At 35.7% G+C, this 20,037-nt stretch overlaps 1 protein-coding gene and 1 non-coding gene across 5 annotated transcripts in view; both read left to right on the top strand.

Moving 5' to 3' along the window:
• The window catches only part of FOCAD (focadhesin), a 258,289-nt gene that overhangs the window by 68,208 nt on the left and 170,044 nt on the right, over positions 1 to 20,037 (top strand). For all 4 annotated transcript variants that reach the window (XM_045563768.1, XM_045563770.1, XM_045563769.1 and 1 more), the window contains 3 exons: positions 2,383 to 2,589; positions 9,345 to 9,432; positions 12,188 to 12,390. In XM_045563768.1, the coding sequence (XP_045419724.1) occupies positions 2,383 to 2,589; positions 9,345 to 9,432; positions 12,188 to 12,390 (498 nt within the window). The remainder of the gene's footprint in view (positions 1 to 2,382; positions 2,590 to 9,344; positions 9,433 to 12,187; positions 12,391 to 20,037) is intronic.
• LOC123646787 lies at positions 17,997 to 18,125 on the top strand. The gene has a single exon (XR_006738037.1). It is a non-coding gene; the product is annotated as a small nucleolar RNA SNORA30/SNORA37 family (small nucleolar RNA).

The raw sequence follows: 20,037 nt of genomic DNA, 5'->3' as shown, positions 1-20,037 counted from the left end.
GCTATCCCTTCCCGTAATCGAGGTTTTCCATTTGCCTGGAATCTGAGCACCATGCTGCTTAGCTGATGGAGGGAATCTGTGAATCTATTTCAAAATGATCACTTGGGGTCACAGACGACCTGTTTTAAGTTTGTGTTAGCAGGGAGTGACTAGAGTACATCTTTCCTTTGCGACTCATAAATAAGCTTTCCTGTAATCAAGGCAGAGAAAATTTAATTAAAATGAATTCTCCCGTGGCTTTTACAAAACTTTTGTTTGGGCAATAAAGCAATGTATAGGCAGAACATTTTGAACTAGGGTTACATTTTTTCACACCATGCCTGTATTACCCTGGTCTGTGCTCTTTGGAAATGTTTGCCTTCATCTTCATAAACCTGTATTGACAAGCCGAAATACTTTTAGTAATGAGCTCTGGGGAGTATTTCTGGGAGTCTGTGGCTTGTTACTATAACTGAGATATATGAGAAAAAAAAGGGATACCTCATGTGGAACTAGAGAAACTGGTGACGTATATACATTTAATCACTTTAACAAATAAGCTTTATTAGAAGGAAGAATCTGAGACTTGGAAGGGGTCTTAGAGGCAGTGTAATCCAGTTCCCCACTCATTACAGCACGTATTTCTTATACTCTCTAAAAGATGACTGTCCCACAACTAATTGAACATTTTAGGGTGAGAAGAAGCATAATGTTTTGTAAGGCAATTATTTTTTTAAGCAAGTACTTCTTATTGACCTTCGTTTTTTAATTGCCCATTAGTTTCCATTCTTCTCAGAACAAAATAAGCTTTTAAAAAACTCCGTCTGTACCCTTTATTGCTCTCCCTTTCTTTCCATTGTTTCCTCCTCCTTCATTTTTTTTTCCTTCATCACTTTCGCTACTTCTCCATGTGAAATGGTTTCCAGACTTTTCACTGTATTTTGCCAGGAATTCTCTAGTTTGTTGGTCCTTAACATGTTCTACTACGAAATGTTCTTCTTAGAGCTGAACACAGTGCTGTAGGTGTGGTCTGACCTATACTGAGCACTGGGAAAGAAACACATTTAAATTTAAAAAAATTTTTTAAGAAATAGCCATGCCACCCTCTTGACCTATGATTTGAGAGTGGTCAGTGAAATTCCATTTTCTTACTCTGGTTGCTCTTCTATTTTATATTTGTAGAATTGTCTTTTTCATTTTAATTGTGACTCTTGTCATCTCATATTACCCATTACGCATGGTCTGTTTTTACATAAAGATAGAGAATTATTTCAAGATGATTCTAGTTTAGAATTTTGATAGTGTTAAACATTGGAGAGCCTTTGATGCTGGCTTGCTGAAATTGTCTTTTGAATTTTTTTTATTATGGAAAATTTCAAGTATGTGCAAAAAATGTACTCAAGGAAATATGTTGTCAAACATTAGGCTTTATTTTGTTTTAAATCTGTCTCTTCTTGGTGGCCTTTTGACTGTCCTACTGTGTGTTTGCTAAAGAACAAAATTTGGCTGATGGACTATGTTCACATTTATGTTTTATAACTTAATATATTCTGCTATTTCTTCCCCTTGATCTTTTAATATCTATTTTTCTCTTGTTTGCTAAGAACTAATTTTTCTTTCCACGTGTAACTTACAGTCATTTGGGTTATTATGGTGATAACCCCTGGTAAAAGGTACAGCTGATCAACTGTAGGCTTTCCTCTTGATGAATTTACCAGACACAAGGCTCCTGATTGAAGCAGATGGTTCATTGTTTGTAATCTCTGGGAAATGCCAATGTGTCTGTGAGCAGGGCCATATCCTTAATACGAACTCCAGAATTTTGATCAGAACAGCTGGGTTTGAATTGAATTGGGATTTTTAAGAGCACCTAAGTCCTTCCTATCTAATATTAATACATTAGCCTGTTGAGAAGACACCCTACCATTTGAATATGGTCTTTTATTACATCTGCCAAGTCTGGAAATAATGCTCTCAGTTAAGGCTGTCCGAGCAAGTATCTTGCAGATGAAGAGCTTGGTAGCATGTTAGAATAACATGACTCTTGACTACCAGGTATCTATGTTCGAAATGTAGAGTTCATTTGGAGAACTCAAAACCAGCCTTAATCAATTTCCTTCAACACATTGGCACTGTCATGTAATTTGTCTTAAGACATCTGCACTCAGAGAGGCTAGAAAAATAAATGAAAAGAATTTGTGCCAGCCAGCAGTAACAAAAACAGTAGCGAATTGTATTTTGGTTAGTGACAAAAGGAGAAGGCAGAGTTGTATAATTTAACCCTTATTGACTTATATAACTTCATCTCCTTTAATATTTTATTGTTAAAAGCTTCTTGTATAGCTTAAAATTATCCTTTGATTTGTACATTATTTTAATATCATATAATGACTTTTTAAACAGATAAAGGATTTGATACAGACAACAGAAGTGATGCTGTTTATTGAAGAAGTATATTTAAGCCTTTTTCGTCATCCTGTTTTCTGGAAAATTCAGCTTACCAAGCTGACCCTTCAGTTGCTGTGTGTCTGTGAAGTTAGCTTAAAGATAACTGGGGAATGTTCATCTTTAATTCACCTTTTAGAGCACAGTGTTGAACTTCTGAAAGAGGTAAGGATAGCAAGAAATTTTAATGTGTCAGTTATCATTTAAGTGGGTCTTTCAGTACCTGGGTGGATATGCTCATTTAGTTCATTATATCAGAGGTGTTTTGATCTAATACTGTTAGATCATACTACAAATGTACTATTACTAATATCATTTATTAGAAATATGAATTATTAAAATACTGTTTGTAGTATCAATTAAGGATCTACCACTATAGTTTTCCAGTTTGTTTATTCATGCAGAACACAAGTATTGAACATTTACTATATGCCAGGCCCTAATGAATACATGGATGACAAGGTACATTATGGGACCATAAGACACTTACAGACATGAAAATAAAGCAATTGTAGTACAATAGGATAAGTGCTTTTTTGGGAGAATATTTAAAGTGTAATGGGAACACAAGTTAATGGAAGTAGGGCGTGATTTGAGATTTCAAGATTGAGTGGAGTTTGCCTGGTCCAAGGGTCTGGGGAGGATATTGCAGCTAGAAAAATAGCACGTGTTCAAATTCAGAAACATGAGAGAGCAGGCAGGCATGGCCTGTTTAGTAAACAACAGGGTGTTGACTATTGTTGAAGGATTAAGGTGTGGGAGGTAAGGTGGGGCCTCCCTCCCATGCCACACAAGTGAGTTTGCATTTTATCTTCTAGGCAGTGGCATCCTGTTTACACTTGATCTTAGCCAAGAGGCCAAGAAGTGATAGTGGCATCCTGTTTAAGACCTTTCAGAAGACCTGATTTTTTTCTGTGTGGAAGATCTTTCTGATGGGCGAGTGAAGGAGGGTTTGGGGCAGCACAGCACTAACAGGGCAGGAAATGAGGAGGGTGTCTTAGTCAGTTAGGCCTCCCATAACAAAATACCACACACTGGGTGGCTCAAACGACAGAAATTTGTTTCTCACATTTCTGGAGGTTGTGGAGTACGAGCTCAGGGTGTTGGCTGATTTGGTTCCCGGTGAGGGCTTTCTTCCTGGCTTGCAGACGGCTGCCCTCTCGCTGTGTCCTCATGTGGTGGAGAGAGTGTGAGCTCTCGTGTCTCTTCTTGTAAGGACATTGATCCAGCTGGCTCTGCTCTGATGACCTCATTTAACCTTAATTACTTCTTTACTCCAAATACAGTGACATTGGGGGATAGGGCTTCAATATATAAATTTTGCAGGGACACAATTCAGCAAGGAGCTAATTAGGGAGGTGGAAATGGGAAAAGAGAGGCATAGGAGATACGATCAGTTAGGGCTTTGTGGTTGATTAGATGGTCAAGGAGAGGGTCCTTGGTAGAGTCTCAGCTTTCGGTTTTGGGCTACTGGATGGGGCCATTCACTTTGAGAAATGGTAACTGATGTTGGAGGGAAGATGAGTCATTTGGTTTGAGAAATGCTTGTTTGGAGATGGTTTTGAAATTCAGGATAGAGGCCTAGATTAAAGGTGTAGATTTGTAGACATCTACCTTGGGGTGAGAGTTTTAACCATGGGATTGGAAGACAGGGCTTGGGGTGGAACTCCAGAGGTAATTCTGGAGTTTACTGATTAAAAGGAGCCTGAGAGAGTATGGCTAGAAAGATTGTATGCAAGCAGAAGAACCAGATGACATGAAAATCAAGGAAGAAATACCTCAATAAGGGGGAGTAGTCAACAGTGTCATGTTGTGGAGAGAGGGTGTAAAGTAAGGGATGGACAGTATTTTCAGGATGCAGCAAATAAAAGTTTCTTGTTCAGGTTGGAGGAAGCAGTTTCAGCAGAGTGGTGGTGATGGGTAGGAAATTGGAATAAGGGAATGAATGGCAGGTGAGGAAGTGGAGAGAGCGAATGTAGATTTTGGTGGGAGCTGAGGATGAAGGCTTGAGTAAGTCAATTTGTCAATCTCATGATTAGAACAGTTTCACATATACTGGGACTTTAGATAATATATATTGTATATTATATATTTTATGTATAAGATATAATTATTATACATGATAAAAGAATCATATATCAAACCTCTATTCAGATATATAATTTTATCTATTATAATTATACCTATTATATATAGTAGATATAATTGTCATATATCTCACGTATCTAGATGTATATAGATAAATAGATAATACTTTATATATAAATGTTATATAGAAAAGTATTTTGTAGAGAAATTATTTTATAGATAAATTACCAGGAGTTTTAACTGTGTAATATGTTTAGGTAAATATATATTTAGGTAAATCCTATATTGTTCCTGTGTGCTTGGACTAGATTCATTTGAGCAGTAGACAAATTACAAATTATAATTTCATAGTTTAGTCCTTTTTAGTATCATTCTCTGACCATTTTATTGTATGTCCTCCGCCCTCTCCCTCCAGCATATATTTATTAGCAGATGCCTATGCAAATGTTTTGCTATGGCAATTAGTTAAAACCAGACAAGGTTCATGAAGCTTACATTTCAGTGAAATGGTTCAAATTAGTGTGTATAAAAACCACTAGGCAGAATTTATTAAAAATGCAAATGTCTGGGGCCTATCCTTAGAGATATTGAAATAGAACTTTTCCAGCCACATCAGAAGTTCTCTGCAAGCCCAGTCTTAATTACAACCTGACTATCCTGACTTCTATAGTAGTCACTTCCCTATATTTATTTATAGTTTTATCATGAGTGTATATTTCTGAACACCATAATGTAGTTTCAATGTGTGTGTTTGTGTATGATCTGTCTTTTAAGTGTCTTTTAAACTAAAGATAGTCCCTTTCTGTCCCCTGCCCCACCCCTTTCCTTCCTTGAAGTTTATATATTGAATAACCTGGCTTATATGAGCTGTGGGGTTTCCTACATTCTGGATTTTGCTGATTGCATCCTCATGGTGCACTTAAACATCTCTGCTCAAAGGTAGTTAGCTCTAGAGGCTTGATTGGATTTAGGATGTTTTGTTTTATTTTTTGTTTCCAAGACTACAGGGAGTGTTCTTTTATCAAGATGCACATAATGTGATGCTAATTTAATTTAGAACAATGAAAGGGTTTTTATGAGAGAAGTTCATATATATGTATATACATATATATATTGTCTCCCTTCTGCCCAATATTTTAACAATTTTAGAAGGAAGTAATCATAACTGTTAAAATATTTCTGTTATGAAGTTTCCTGCCCCCCACTCTATCTCAATGTTCCTGAAGTGAAAAAATAAGCCTAGGAAAATGAATTTGGAAACATATATCCTTTAGGTCTGTATGCACTGTAATTTGAAATAAAATGAAGTAGAGTAAAGCAGTCTTTTTATGTATTTGAGGCTATACCTACATTCCTGTTGTAATGGGGAATAGCCTGAAAAAGGATAAAAATATTTTCTGTCTCTCTAAAACCTCCCCCACTCCTTTGGGGAATTAAAACCTACATCCCTACCGCTGGCCAGTGGTCAGGAGGGGATGTGAGTGTCCTTTGTAATACAGGAGATGGCTCAAGGGAATTGTCCAGGAGGAGGTCAGGAGATTGTCTTAGCTGAAGATGAGATGAATCAGAACCATCAACTACAGCTGAAAACTTCCCCTTTTTAAAAGAAGTAACAATAATTGTTTTAAGCTCTGTATTCCTGCTTAGAGGTTGGTCGTTGGTACCTTAAGATGGAGTCAATGAATAAACATCTCTTTCCTTCTCCTCAAACCACTTGTCCTCATTCTTCTGATGGAGCCTGGAGGATAAGTGTTGAGCCTTCAGTAACACTGTATCACTGAGTTTATTTGTTGGATGTTCAGTTCACATGTTACATGAACTTTTCTTTTCCCCTCTGTTCTCTTTCTACTCTTGTATCAGGGATGTTCACTGTACACTAAAAATGGATTTCTTTCTTAGACTGCATTCATTTTGCCAGATTTGGTCTTAATTAAGCTATTTTTAGCCTGATTTGAATGATTATAACTTCAGGTCCTTTCCATTTCAAGCAAAATATTAATAAATATGCCCTGATCAGCAAAATAAGTCAAAAATGGTAGTGATTGGGAGAATATTGGGTAGCTCTCAAAGTGAAGGATGAGCTAAGCATTACAGCTTTGGGAAGGTCAGGAACTTGTGGTTTCTAAGACACCACCATCAGGTGACTCAGTTTCAATCACCTTTCTTCACTGTGTGTCAGTTTAAGTTTTCATATTTTCTAGGCAAAATAATCTGTTTGACCCAGCTTGTTTTAGTCAGCTCTGGCGAGAGAACCAGGGTAGATAACAAAGCCATCGCACTGGGGAGTTGAGGAGCTGAGCTGCCATCTTTGTTGTGTTTGCTACAGGATGTAGCCTTTCTTATACCTTGTTCATACTTAAAACAAAACAAACAAACAAAAACAACTTTTCCATGACTAGACTGTAAAATTCTTGAATAAAGGTAATAATTTGTATACAGTTGTATCCCTAGACCCAGTACATGTGTTTAGTGCCTGGTACATAGGTGGTATTTAGGGATATCTTTTATTTGAATCAAGAACAAAAAGTATAGACTCCAGGTGTTCTCTGTCATTGGGACTCCTGTGACATCTGTGGCCAAGTATAAAGGCATTTATTCCTCTTTTGTTTTTTATTTCCTTTCTCTAGCTAGGCTCTGAGTTAGTTTGAGTTTCCCTAAAGGCAGAAGCAGAGCCTGTGTTCCCATAAAAGCAAAGGCTTATGTGACTGGAGTTCATCTGCAAAAATGTGATAAAAGGAAGCAAGTGTAGAGGGACAAGATGAGTGAAATAGGGAAGGTGGGAGAGAGAACACAAGCACTGTCTAGTTGGCCACTGCTGCCAGCTTAAGCTGAGAAGCCTTATGAAATATGTGTCGGAACCCTCCAGAAGGATCCAGAGTAAAGGGAGAAACATCTGTGGGATCCTATTGCTAATTTGTCAGGCGTCAAGCCTTGGCCTGTGGGGCTTTAACTTCCTTGTACTTCTGGAGCTGGCTGTTCTGGGGCAGGAAGCCATAGGCTTGTTGGGACCTGGGGGCAGAACTCGGTCACACTTGTGTGGACCCAGTTACCACAGCAGTAGCTGTAGCATTTGAAGTGGCACATGGGATATCCAACACAGGCTTTTATTAAAAAAAAAAAAAAAATCTCATTAAATGGTATCATCCTTTGGTGTGCATTAAAAATCAATCAATGAAGCAAAAAACTTGTAACCAGTCAGAATGGTAAGCAGTTTAAAGTTTATCTAGTCAAATCCTCCAGTTTACTTTTCCTTATTTTTGATGTCTTATATCTCAGCTCTGTTCCTTTTACCCTCTATTCTGAACAGGTCAGTCTCACCCTTCCTGGAGCAGGCCACTTTCATTTTTGTCTCATTCCTTTAAGTTCCATCCACTTAAAAATGCTCTATTCCATTTCAGAACCCTGAAAAGCTAGTTTGTGGCCCTTGCAGTAAATAGCTTGTGTGAAAAAGGCTTTCCAGAGATAGTATTGGTATACAGTAATGCTTTTATTTGTCTCTGATCTCTCAGAAGCTAGTCAATTTGAAATTTAAATCACCTAGTTGGGTTTTTTTTTTTTTTTTGGTTTGTTTTTTATGGTCGTGTAGAAATTGAAATGAAATTTAGGAAAATATGGCAAAGAATGGTGTGATGGTATATACTGTAAGTGTATTGGTTTTAAAATGTATTTACTGCCCTCAGATAAGAGTTACTTCATTGTTCTCAGCTGTATTTCAAAACTGTGAATATATGTAGTCCCAAAAGACACAAATTGGAATATATTCCATTTTTAAAACTTCACAAATTAATTTCCTTTTTTTTGCTGTTTTTTTCAAAAGTCCATAAATAAGCACATTAGAAGATTTTGCAGTTTGATTAATTTTATTCTTCAAGCAGTAAAACTGAGATAGAGGGTATTTATTAATTTGTGTGAGAGTTAATAGCATCTTCAAGATATAACTTCTGAGTGTGTCAGATGAAATTGTTTTCTCTCAAGTGTTTCTTTAACATGTAGCTCTAACTCACAGATTTCCTTTTCTTCCATTCTTTTTATTTTATTTTATTTTATTATTTTTTGGCCTGTCCTTATGAGTCATAGGTACTTCTGCTCTGCAGGCACTTCTGTAAAATTTCAGAAATGAAGTAATTTTAGCTGGACCTTTCTTCTTTAGTTTCATAATACATTGAGGTTTTCTTTATTTTGTTTGTTATTGAAAAATAACATTTTATGTCACTTGCATTTTATTTATTTAGAACCTAATGTACATTTTTCTCATTTTATTTATATACATGGTGAACTTAATGTTTTTGTGTTTCTATGGTTATTGCTTTGCTATATTTAAATATGCTTAACAAATTACTATAATTTAAAAATAATCTCTACCTCCCTAGCACTAATATTTCTTTTATTATAATGTGATTTATTACAATTTGTTTAGTATAATTATGCAAGTTATATAGATGAATCATGGCTGTATTAGGTAAGTAGAAATTGAGATACTTTTCAGAAATGAAATGTTATTAAATTCAGTACTTCAGGCAGTTTTCAATGGTTTGCAAAGAGTGACTGTTTTGAAGACTTGAACTGTTGTGTTAAGGAGTTTTCCCTCTGAATTATTTGGCTTATAGCCTGTTGCTCTTTGGCCGTATAATACAACATTTTGAATTTATGTGTGACTGTGTGGCATTCACCAATCCTTTCTTTAGTAGGGCAGACTGCTGTATAAATAATTTTGTATAATAGGCTTGTAGTCTTTCATGTTAAATATAGTCTTCTTGAATATATGTTAAAAAGCCATGGTTCTGGGAACTTCTTCAATAACCCTTTCTCTCCCCCCACCCCCATTCTTTTAGGATTTTCCTGTTGACCTTGTCATAATTGGAATAGCTTTACTTCTTTTACAGACTCCAGCAAGTCAGCAGAAGCCAATCTTAAGTTTAGGTAAATAAAAATATATTCACTAGAGTAAAATGAATATGTAACATGAGTGTTGGCAGAGTCACTTGAACTAAGTATTAGGTATCTTGTATATTTTGAGTTTTTATTCTGGAATTTTCCTAATCATTATCAAATAGAATTTTTTTTTTTCTTATCCAACAAGGTGTTACCTTGTGCAAGGTTGTAATTTACCAAGTATCTTGGTTGCACGTTAGGAGGTTATAATCTAAATCATATAGCAGTAACATTCGTAAATATATTGAGGGGGACATATCATCTTACAATTGTATAGCAAAGTAAGAAACAAATAGCATAAAATCCTTGAAAGAAAACAAGTGTTTAGTAGTTGCATTTGTTTTAAAAAATCTATCTTTACTATTCATAACTGGTGCTACGTTGAACAAGATTTAATTTGTGATTATTATATTAACCTAGCTAGAACAAATGAAAGATACTATTCTTTTGACTGTCCAGTATTGATTTAAAGAAAAGTAGGGGAAGAGGGCCAAGAGGAGGCCAAAATCTTCTAGTTAAGAATAATGTGGTAAAGAATCAAGCTGCTTGGTCTGGGAGATTGGCAAACAAGTCACACCTTTAAAAGGTGGCCTTTACATTAATGTTGCCTCACTTTACTTGGTCCAGTCCAATACAATCCATGTAGTAATGGGGATCTGTCTAAATTAGGTTGTATTGTGCCATGACATGTTGATACACTCCCATCCTTATTTTGAAAAACATACTTGAAGTTAGTAAGAATGAGCTACTGTATTCTGTAAAATTTCAGAATAAAGTCATTTTAGCTGGACCTTTCTTCAGCTCATTCTTCTGGGCATTTTAACTCATGATTTGGGAGTGAATTACTCTTTACTTACAGTATGTCTTGGAAATGGCTTTAGCACACTGAGGGGATCCTCGGTTCCTAGGCTTCACTCCTACCCTACTTTTGCCTGTTGGGCCTGTGCTAATTTGTGTCCTTCCTCCCTAATCCCTTATCTGTTCCCCTCCCCACCTTTTATTAATAGCAGTGCACATGGGATCTTCCCATAGGTATAATTTACCAGTGCTGCTACTTCTGACAGCCATAGTTTCATTTTTGTAAACAGCTTTATTGAGCTATAATTTACATACCATAAATTCACCGTTTTAAAGTGTACAATAAAACGTCTAGTTAATTTATAGATTTATGCAACCAACACTAATGTTAAAACACTTCCGTCGTTTCCCCTAAATTTCTTGTGCCCATTTGTAGTTCATCCTCATTCCTACTATCAGCCTCAGACAAATACTATTCTGCTTTTCCTCCCTATACATTTGCCATTTTTAGCCATTTCATAGAAATGGATTTTTTTTTTTTTTGACAAAAAATACCAGAGCCCTAGAGAAGCCACATTTCTAATTCTAAAGCTATGCTTCTATATTGTGGCTCATTTACAACAGAAGGGTGATACAGAATCAAACACTCAAATACTTTCATTATTTGTTGGATAGCAAACTTTTTCTTTCTCTTATAAACCAGTGTCTCTGATTTGAAGTTACATCAGTTAGAGTGAACCATACTGAAAACGATTGAGCCAGTATGTCATGTTGAAAAGTAAGGAAGAAATATTATTTATTATATTGGCAAAGGGTATTCAAATAAATAGGATAACCAAGAGATTTTTAAAAAATTAACGAACACACAGCATTAATATTATGGTTTGTAATTATTAACACTATCCTTGATTATAAATAGCAACTTATAAAACATGCCTGGAAGGTTTATAATATAGGGTATTGAAACAGTTGTATTATATACATTTCCTGTTTCAAAGTATCTCAGTTATGGAATAAGACCAATATTTCAGCAAAAACTATAAGTAGTGTTAGAGTAACAGATGTTTGTATTTCATCTCATGTTAAGGTTTGCCTTACAAATGATATAAAACAAAATACTGATAACTCACGGACATGATTTAAGGCTTGTAGAATTTTTTTGGTCTAGAGAGGAAATCACTTGATTATTTTGATAATTTAACTCTGAAGCCTGTGAATAACATCTTTCAGCACATCAAGGTTCATTCAATAAACTTCAAAAAAAATACTGTGGAAAAAGTATATTTATGCCTTAGCTCATTCTGTTAGTAGTCTAGGGGAGACTCACTATGAAACTAAGTTATTGTATATCTGTATGTATGTTTCTGATGTGCAAGTTGTTTCCATGTTAAAAAAGAATCATTTCTTAAAAATTTGATTGTTATGCTGGTTATGGACTTTGGGACTTTCATGATCTGCCTCTTAGCAATTATAGCTGAAGGGCAGTCCTGTTTCACCTTGATGCTTATTTAAGCATCTATTAATACAGTACTCAGCTGGGTTTGTAAAGGAAGCATGTACATTGGCCTAGTTATCCACTGATCAGGAACTCTGGGTCTTTTGGCTCTGTTTGCTGAAGGCAATAGTAGAATCTGAGAAGGTTCAACAAATGTTGAATTGTATTAAAAAATTCATATCAATCTAAAAAGGAGTTGATTTATACCTTATGATATATGATATGTATTTTCTTTAAGAGTATCATCAAATTTTCAGTTGTATATATTAACAGCTTAAGATAATTTTTAATGCTTTTATGTTCTCTTAGGGTGAGTGTTATCCTAGTTTTGTGTCTAAATCACTTATAAAGGGGCAAGAAAACTCTGTGGCCTAACACTCTTAAACAAAATTGCATTGTGTTTGACTGGAATTAATTTTTAAAAATTTGAATTATCGTTTTGCTGAATAGCTTTGAAGATCCTGTCTTTTGCTGAGGGTCAGAAAATCCCAAAGTCATCTCTGCTGCTAGTGATGCCAGTTCTACAGATACTGTCTTCCACTGCCTTGGAAGAATGTATATCCATGGATGAAGAAGGTCCCTCTAGGCAGCAGTTGGCTCTAAACCTTTTGGAAATGGTACAGCAGGAGTGTTACAGAGATAACCACCAAAAGGTAATGAGTTATCCTTGTTTCTCTTAAAGTGTTGATGTAGGATTTATGTCTCTGCAGATAATCTTACCTTCTTATGAAGTATCTGTTTGGGTTTAAACACTATCATTGCTTACCATTCTGTCAGGCAGTGGTATAGGACATCTTAATATATTCTTCTGGACTACGGGAAGGGAGAGTAGTCCTGTTGTGAAACACGTTTTAGAAATGCTGCATAATCTTTTTTACTCTTTGAGATTCCAGTGCACATTAGTAGTTAAAGGTCCCGACGGATCCTGCAGAAAAGGAGCTAATCCTACTTAACCTAGTGCTTCTTCAACATGTTTGAGCACAGAATTTTTTCTCATCACACTGTTTATTGAGTGAAGCATATTGCTAGATCTGGAACAGGTAAAAGTGGGAAATGCTCCCTAAATGTCTGGAAGTTCTCGGATCAGTAAGAACTAGGACATCATCTTTTAATATGGCACCTTATGCTCTTGGTGTCCCCTGTGTATGCCCCTACTCTTCTGCCTCCAACTGGAAGACAACAGGCCTGTCACGCTCCATTCCTAGTCCTGCCTACCTCATTCTGCTTTTTTGGTGTCATTTTTCCCGTTACAATAATGTAAACTATTGTCAATGTTTGGTTAGTGACTGGGTTCTAGGCCTACATTTGCCTGACTTTTTCTCCTTTGATATTTGAGTTTTGCTTTTGGTAAAATGCAGCATTACTTCCCAACCCCTACTCTTATGGGGATGGAATGAGGATTAAATATGATAGAGCCAGTGAAACATCTGGAGTCTCCATGGAGAGAGGGGGGAGAGACACTATATAAATACAAGCTAGAGCCATGTTTGTTGCTTCATCTGCAAAAGTAGAGATACTTCTTATGTAGTGTTAAATGTTCTAGCAGCAAAAATCCAGTTATTATTCCTTATTTGAGCATGTAGCAGAAACTAGCCTGTAATTTTAGGCAAATTGAATGTATGCTGCAGCTTCCTGAGTCCTAATTGTTTGATGAAACTTTAAAAATGGAAGTAGGTAATTGATTTGAATTAAGAGAAAGAAGTTCTTCTAGCATGAGCTCTACTAGGAGTACAAAATGTGGCCAAAAAATTCTAATAGCTTATTTACCTTACCTCTTGGTTTGCCCATTGAGAAACATGATGAGCTCTTGATTGTGGGTGGGGGCAGGGCAAGATGTACTAAGAGTTCTGTTCCCTTTAAATCACAACTGTTATTTACTGAGGATCACCCTAACCCTGACTCTAATACAGAAGTGCTCAGCTTACTATTTGCTCAGGTGTGTGTGAATCTTATTTGATGCTAATAACTGGACTTTTTTTTTTTTTTTTAGCAGCTGAACAGGGAGGAGGAAGGAATACAATTAGGGCTATAAACATCCTCCTCGTGATACTGTGCTGCTTTATTGAGGCTTTGGGTAGATACATGATCACCCTTTTAAAAAATTTAAGCCATATTTTACTGTTGGGTTTTTTACTACACCTGTTTGGGACTCCCAAACACCTGTGAATTTAACATGCTCTGAACTCTCCAAGTCTCTTTCTGAATCTTTGCTTTTGCACATAATGCTCTATTTTATCTGAACTACTCATTCTTCAAGACTCAGGCAAATGTTCTCAGCACCCCCGAAGTCAGAATTCATTGCCCTCTCCTTGCATCCTCAGCCCTTTTGCATTACTAAATTGTATTGTGTCTTAATTTAGAGGGTTACATGTTTGTACCTCCAGCTATACTGTGAGCTCACTGGGGAAAGGAATCTTAGCTCTTTTCATGCTTTGCTTTTATTTTCTAAGGCATTTAGGAAGTTGTAACAATTTAAATTATTAGTATTTAAATTGTAACAGTTGTTGAACTTTTTGTATTTTTCCACCCTAAGTGTTTGTTTTATCTTTTTGAGGAGACTGTAGATGAGAGCATTAAAATTATTTTAGCCATTTGTCAAATGAATACTCTCTTATTTTCCACATACTTAAAGAAATAAATAACATGTTGGCTTACATATCTTCGCATCCACAATACCTGGTCTATTGTTTACCAGATGTTAGACATTCAGTAAATTTTTATTCAGTAAGGAATATTTGCTTTTGATAAGAATACAGAAGATCATTTACCATCTTGTTTTATTACAGGAAAACCTCTATGAAATCCACAGATTTCGTTATTTTTATTATTCTTTGGAATGGTGAATCTGACTTACAGTGTTTGATTTAGAACTAGAGTAGTTCTTCAGAAATACCATTCTTCTGATGGATGAAAACAAGGCTAAATGTCTTGCACCGTGCAGTTCTGTAATTACTTCTCTGTTTCTGAAGTGTTGATAACCATAAAATAAAACACATTTTAAATTCTTCCAATTTCTATGAATTCAAAAATGTAAGAGAGCAAACCTGCCATTCATCTCTTTAAAATGAAAGATTAACATAATCTAATAAGACTTTTAAAAAGTGTATAGGAAACAGAATTCTTTTCTATTTGGCTATTAAATGTGATATTTAAAACTACCTATTGTGTTCTCCCTAGGCAAGAGAAATCAAACACTAGTTGTAAATTCTAAAGTGCTTAAAAAATCCTGTCTCCCCCACTTCCCTCCCCCCAAGAGAGTGTGGGAGATAAAAGAAAGTCATCAGTGTATGTATTATTCAGGATCCAGTCAGGAGAGAGAAAACACATTGGTAATTTGAACAAGGGAAACTTAATACAAAGAATTGTGAATTAGTAAAAGGTGTGTTCAGATGCTAAAAGTTTTAAAAGAGTCTCTAAGGATTATTACAGTAGTAAATGTAGGGAGCAGCTACTACCTCTAAGCTAAGATGGAAGGAGAATACCCAAGGAAGGAACTGCGAAGGTCTCCCCAGTCAAGGCTGAGATTCAGACCTTATTGGAGAGAATGTGGATGTGGCCTGCTGGAGGATGCAGTTTGCTGGGGTGACGCAGGCCAGAGCTGGTCCATAGGAAGCCACCTCTGGAGTCTCCTGCACATCCTTGGCAGCCATGGTAGGAGAAACCAGAGAAGCACACAGGTGCCTGCAGAAAAACCCCTTCTTCTACTGTGCCTTGCAGCATCTCTCCTGTGCTCTCTGTGGATAAGGTCTAACATTGCATCAGAGGGCAAGGAGAAACGCTGACAAGGTCCTGCTGTAGTATCACAAAGCCAGACAAAGAAGGGTGGATGTGGAGCTTAGAGGGAATAAGTTGCATAACTGGCACAGGAAGTAGGACAGGATCATAAAAGCTTTTTTGGAGGGAAGTGAAGGGGTATGGGTGAGATGAACTGGGAAAGGGGGCCTAAAAGTCAAGTTCCTGTAACTGCAGAGGAGGGCAAAATTCATCTTCTATAAAACTGTTTTAGTCAACAGAAAGATTTAGAGACAGCTTGACTGAGCTAAGGTCTACCATATGTTTATTCATTCTGTGTCTGTTTTTAAAAATTAAATATGGTACTTTGGGTCCCTGGTAATAAAACAGTGCCAAGTAGGTTTTATTTGAAGTTGCTTTGAAGTACTATATAGTAAGCAGAAAATATTTTGAATATTTATCTCTTTGAAATCATAAAATTTGAAATGGATTGTCATTGTCCTACTTACAGTTAAGGTTAACATTCACTGAACATGTGCTGTATGTTGGGAGTTGTTATGTGAGGCAACTCATATTTTTCACAATAACTGTGAAATCATAGCATATTTTGTTTTGTTTTTTGCCATCTCTACCTGTGTGGCCTTAGACTAGTTGATAAACCTTTCTGAGCCCTGGTAAAATTAGCAACAAAGCACCTGCTTCATGGATTTGTTTATTCGAGCACTTTGCATGTGCAGGCTTTGTTCTGAGCACTTTGCTATATATTAACTCATTTAATTTTATTCTAGGATCTTTGAGGTAGGTAATTTTATTGGTCTCACTTTATTTAAGAGGTAACTGAGGCATAGAGAAGGTAAATAACTTGCCAAGGGTCATATGGTAGGCACCCAATTATTTTTTAATAGCTTTATTGAAATGTAAATCACATATATATACACTTCACTCATTTAAAGTGTACAATTTTGTACTTGAGAACATTTTTATAACCCCCCCAGCATAGGCAATCTCTAATTTACTTTCTGTCTCTATATAGATTTGCCTATTCTGTACATTTCCTGTATGTGCTGTGTATAGAATCTTATAATATGTGGTCCTTTGTGACTTTTTTTTCACTTAGCAAAATGTTTTCAAGGTTCATCCATGTTGTAGCATGTACTAGTACTTCATTTTCTTTTATGGCCAAATAATGTTCCATTCTATGGATAACATCACATTTTATTCTTTCATTCATTTGTTGAACTTTTGGGTTGTTTCCACATTTTGGCTATGAATAATGCTGCTATGAACATTCACGTGTAAGTTATTGTGTGAACATATGTTTTCATTTCTCTTGTGGAGATACATAGAAGTAGAATTGCTAGATCATGTGACAACTGTATGTTTCACTGTTTAAGGAACTGCTTATTTTCTAAAGGGGCTGCACCATTTTACATTTTCACCAGCAGTGTACGAGAGTTTCAGTTTCTCCCCATCCTTGCCAACTGTTATTGTCTGTGTTTTTGACTTCAGCTATCGTATCCGGTGTGAAGTGGTATTTTATTGTGCTTTTGATTTGCATTTCCCTGATAGTATTCTGATTTAATAAAATACTCATTTTCAATCTAGGAAACTGAGATTAGAGAGGCTGACTAACTTGTCCAAATTACACAAGTAGTGAAAGATAGAGTTGGAATTCAGATTTTAGCTATTTGATTCTAAAACCTACATCCTGTTACCCGCACTTTCATTTTCATTTCTCTCTCTTTTTTTAGCACAATAATTTTTCATCTTTGTATTGATCTTGGGAGTAAATAAAAGCATTTCATATTTATAGGGAAACAAACAGCAAATTAATAGTAAGTTGAAGCACACTGGTTTCTTAAGAGTTTTTGGTTGAAAGTTAAAGAATTAGTAAGTCTGAGGTCCTGTGCTCTGTCATCATTGTCTGAAAGACATGGGACTGAGGATGGTGTGGGTTCTCTTTTGGTTATAACCAACCACTTCTAAGTCTCTCAGTGCTTATCTAGATTCCTCACAGAGGTGTAGAGCTAGAAAGCCTCTCTTGAGGCTTTGTCTAGTCCAGTCTTCTGCTTATTGTCTGGTGAGTGATTAATATCCTTTCTAGCAAAAATCTATCCTACTTTTAAGAATCGCAAAGTTTGAGTTTCCACACACTCTTTCCACTTTTATTTTAGTTGCTATAACAGTTGAATGTCATTCTTTACAGTTAACGATAATCTATATTCACCTGTATTCACAATTTCTTTTTCAGACCTCTCGACAAAGAAGTACTACCAGATGTCTGTCTTATTGTTACTACTTAATGCACCTGAACATTTTTATTAAATGATTCTTAGATTCTCAACTCTTTTACATCTGTAAAAGATGCTTTATAACCATCTTTATAACTCCAAAGCAAAGATGCTTTATAATTTAAATGTGTTTTTCTATGGATTCTCTTCTCTTTTATTTTTTATTGAGATATAACTCACATACATAAACTTGTCTTTTATGTTTAAACACCTACTTTCTCCACTAAAAGAGCCTACTAGCACTTTCATAGGTCCTCCCTCAGGCTATGGGGCCAGGCTTTGGTAGCTGGTCCTGAGAGAAAACCCTTGATTATATCCTTGCCCTGGGATGGTGCCAGGGGCGGCTGTCACTCAGTGGGATAATTTTTCCTGCTGCTCTAACCTTAGGCAAACAAGCAAAAAACAGAACCTAAACCTGAACTTAACACTTCAAACAATGTAGGATTGCTTTTGTGTTTCATTGTTTATTCTTACACATCTCATTAATGTTGCTGCTTTTGACTTAAGTTATAGTTTATGGTGATTTCCAAATTATTTTCTTTTATACTCACATCCACCAGTTTTATTTTTCTCTTTAGAATATGACAACAGTAATATTGCCCTGAATGTTGCAATTTCAGGCACTGTGCTAGGTGCTTTATAAATATTATCTCATTCTCTACCTCAGTGACACAGGCAGGAAAGTAGTCATTACTTAAATTTTACAAATGATGAAACTAATTCACATACATAAAGCTGTCTTTTATTTTTAAACACCTGCTTTCTCATCTAAAAGAGGATATGCTTAGATAGTACATATGGTATATGCTTAGAAAGATTTCATAATGGCTAATAGCTGGCCTGGCTGTGCTAAAGTCCTGGTCTTTTAAATGTTAAGTCCAATGCTGTTTGAAATTAGTCTAAAGAGCTTGACTGTAGTCACTAATGATTTTTATCTTTTTGGGAAGAAAAATATTTTTAGAGAGATACAGCTGTATAAACTTAGATATTATTTAATTTTAAAAATTTTTAATTTTTTTGAAATAGTAGTACATTTAAATAGTTCAGAAAGTATTAATATAAAATTGCATACAGTGAAAACCTCCCTCTTGCCTTTGATTCCAGTTGTCCAGTTCTCACTCTTCCAGATAGATCATGATGATTCATGGTTACTAATTTCTTTTGTATTTGTCCAAATACTTTTCTTTGCATATAAAAGCAAATACAAATATATAGCCCTTTTTCATCACCCTCTTTTTTTTTTTTTTTTTTAAGAGGTAGGATCTCGCCCTGTCACCCTAGGCTGGAGTGCAGTGGCATGATCATAGCTCACTTCAACCTCTAAATCCTGGCCTCAAGCGATGCTCCTGCCTCAGCCTCATGAACAGTTAGGGTGACAGGTGTGCCACCATACATGGCTAATTAAAATATATTTTTTTGTAGAGACAAACAGTCTCACTGTGTTGCCCAGGCTGGTCTCAAACTCCTTGCTTCAAGCAATCCTCCTGCCTTGGCCTCCCAAAGTGCTAGGTTTACAGGCGTGTACTACCATGCCCATCCTCTCTTCACTCTCTTTAAAAAAAATTAGTAATGTTCCAGGTATACTATCTGTATCTTATATTAATATTTTCATGTGAGGTATCTTTTCGTATCAAAACAGATAGAGCTTCCTCATTTGTTTTTACATGGCATTTATCAAGTAAATTTCATATCCACTCTTAAATATACTCAAGAGAATTGAACACTTACATTCTTACAAAACTTTTACAGGAATGTTTATAGCAGCATTATTCATGTGATAGCCAAAAAGTGGAGACAACCCAAATGTCCATCATTTAACAGTGGATAAACAAAATATGGTATAGGCACACAATGGAATATTATTTGGCAATAAGAAGTAATGAAGTATTGATATAAACTGCAACATGAATGAGCTTTGAAAACATGCTAAGTGAAAGAAGCCATTCACCAAGGACCACATATTATATGTTTCCTATTATATAAAATGACCAAAGTAGAAACAGAGTAGATTGATGGTTGCCAGGGGCTGGAGGTATGGGTGGGGAAATGAGGGTTAATGGGTATGGGGTTTTTGTTTGGGGTGATGAGAATGTTCTAAATTAGATAGTGATGATAGTTACATAACTTTATGAATTACTAAAATTTCCTGAGTTGTAAACTTTAAAAGGGTATGTTTTAAAGTATATGATTTATATTTTAATAAAGTTATTAAAAAAATTTATAAAGCTTAACTTTTATTTCCCATCCTTTCAGTTGTTATCCGTATAAGTCATCCTC

This window comes from Lemur catta, chromosome 10 (genome assembly GCF_020740605.2).
Source record: "Lemur catta isolate mLemCat1 chromosome 10, mLemCat1.pri, whole genome shotgun sequence".
Taxonomy (NCBI): domain Eukaryota; kingdom Metazoa; phylum Chordata; class Mammalia; order Primates; family Lemuridae; genus Lemur; species Lemur catta.
The sequence above is the reverse complement of the archived record's forward strand: the minus strand, read 5'-3'. Positions and strand labels throughout refer to the sequence as shown.